The sequence below is a fragment of the Nanorana parkeri genome, unplaced genomic scaffold (assembly GCF_000935625.1).
Source record: "Nanorana parkeri isolate BGI_ZX_2015 unplaced genomic scaffold, ASM93562v1 scaffold3376, whole genome shotgun sequence".
Classification (NCBI taxonomy): domain Eukaryota; kingdom Metazoa; phylum Chordata; class Amphibia; order Anura; family Dicroglossidae; genus Nanorana; species Nanorana parkeri.
In genome coordinates, this window is record NW_017309644.1 from 45,325 (window position 1) to 47,174 (window position 1,850).

At 52.3% G+C, this 1,850-nt stretch overlaps 1 protein-coding gene across 1 annotated transcript in view; it reads right to left on the reverse strand.

Moving 5' to 3' along the window:
- Positions 1-1,654: 1,654 nt before the first annotated feature.
- Positions 1,655-1,850, reverse strand: part of PRCC (papillary renal cell carcinoma (translocation-associated)) — a 6,770-nt gene continuing 6,574 nt past the window's right edge. The window contains exon 7 of the mRNA XM_018574925.1: positions 1,655-1,786. Coding sequence (XP_018430427.1) covers positions 1,700-1,786 — 87 coding nt within the window. The 3' untranslated portion in view covers positions 1,655-1,699. The remainder of the gene's footprint in view (positions 1,787-1,850) is intronic.

The window sequence follows — 1,850 nt, forward strand, 5'->3', positions numbered from 1 at the left end:
TGACACTCCTGGAAGTTTTAAATGCTGCTAGAATGGAGGGGAGGAAGGGGACACAGGCGAGTTTGAGCTCTTCTATTAGAGGGATCTTAGGAACAGTATTTAGCACCAAGATGCGTTTCTTCTGGAGCACTGTGTTGCACGTACAGGCCGCACGGAGGGTCAAAATACTAATAACCTTTGTATTGTGATGCTGACGCATGTTTTCCTTTCAATGCCCCCCCCCCGTATGAGGGGACGACAAAAGAGGACGGCAGGGCCTGGGGTAGCCTGAAATTGACGGGAGAGGGGTCCTATGATGCAACAGTGCCATGGTGTTAGTGAGGAATCACATCCTCCCTATACGATTGCATTGCCTGCAGCTCCCCCTGCAGACTAAACTTGGTACTGCAGCCAAGGTACATCAATGCATTAAGGGAAAAGGGGAGCTGTTTGATGCAGCACCTATTAGGTCCAATGGGGGAGAAGACACAAAAAAGGAGCGCAGGGCCTAGGGTAGCCTGAAATTGACGGGAGAGGGGTCCTATGATGTAACAGTGCCATGGTGTTAGTGAGGAATCACCACCTCCCTATATGATTGCATTGCATGTAGCTCCCCCTGCAGACTAAACTTGCTACTGCAGCCCAGGTACATCCCTATTAACATTCCATGTAGCTCCCCCTGCAAGTAAAACTTGGTACTGCAGCCCAGGTACATCCCTATTAACATTCCATGTAGCTCCCCCTGCAAGTAAAACTTGGTACTGCAGCCCAGGTACATCCCTATTAACATTCCATGTAGCTCCCCCTGCAAGTAAAACTTGGTACTGCAGCCCAGGTACATCCCTATTAACATTCCATGTAGCTCCCCCTGCAAGTAAAACTTGGTACTGCAGCCCAGGTACATCCCTATTAACATTCCATGTAGCTCCCCCTGCAAGTAAAACTTGGTACTGCAGCCCAGGTACATCCCTATTTCCATTCCATGTAGCTCCCCCTGCAGACTAAACTTGGTACTGCAGCCCATGTACATCAATGCATTAAGGGAAAGGGGGAGCTGCCTGACGCAGCACCTATTAGGTCCAATGGGGGAGAGGGGGGGGAACGCAGGGCCTGGGGTAGCCTGAAATTGATGGGAGAAGGGTCCTATGATGTAACAGTGCCACGGTGTTAATCAGGAAGCATATTTTAAATCCATTGCCTGTAGCTCCCCCTGCAGACAGAACCTGGCACTGCAGCCCAGCCACATGTGCATTTTAGGGGAACGAGGCCCAGCTTGGTATAGCAGAAAGGACGGGGTCCCCGCGTATAAACAGAGCAGGGGGTGACATTTCTAATTTATTACATACGGTAAAGCCCTTCCAAAAAACAGAGAACACTGACATACAAGGGTGCCCCTGTGGCAGCGGCACTCAGCCTTTATCTTGGAAGAAGCCACTTCGGGAGTACAAAACGGCTCCCTCCGTGCTACGAGGACTACAAAAGGTTAATTTTACAGGGAAAAACAAAAATTTCCTTCTCCGTCCGAAGCCAGAAAACGGCAACACCGGCGTCGCAGGGGTCGCAGGTCGTCACATTGTTACGGAGCGCGGAGATCGCGGATTGAATAACACCGGCCGTGGCGTCGGCCCATCCGGCAAAAGTCGGTTTTTGGGTTCTCGGTGACCCGCGGGGGGAGACTCGTGTGATTGGCGGGAAGTCACCTGTCGGCGCTCGGCCTCCGCTAGAAGCCGTACTTGGCTTGCGTCTGTCGCCGGCTCATCTTGTTGTCGGACCAAGTGTTCTTCAGCTCCAGCTCCCGCTCCTTGGCCTGAGGAGGGAACGGAGGAGGATTCAGAACGGGTCCAGGTTCTGCCGTCCTGGTACCGCTGCAG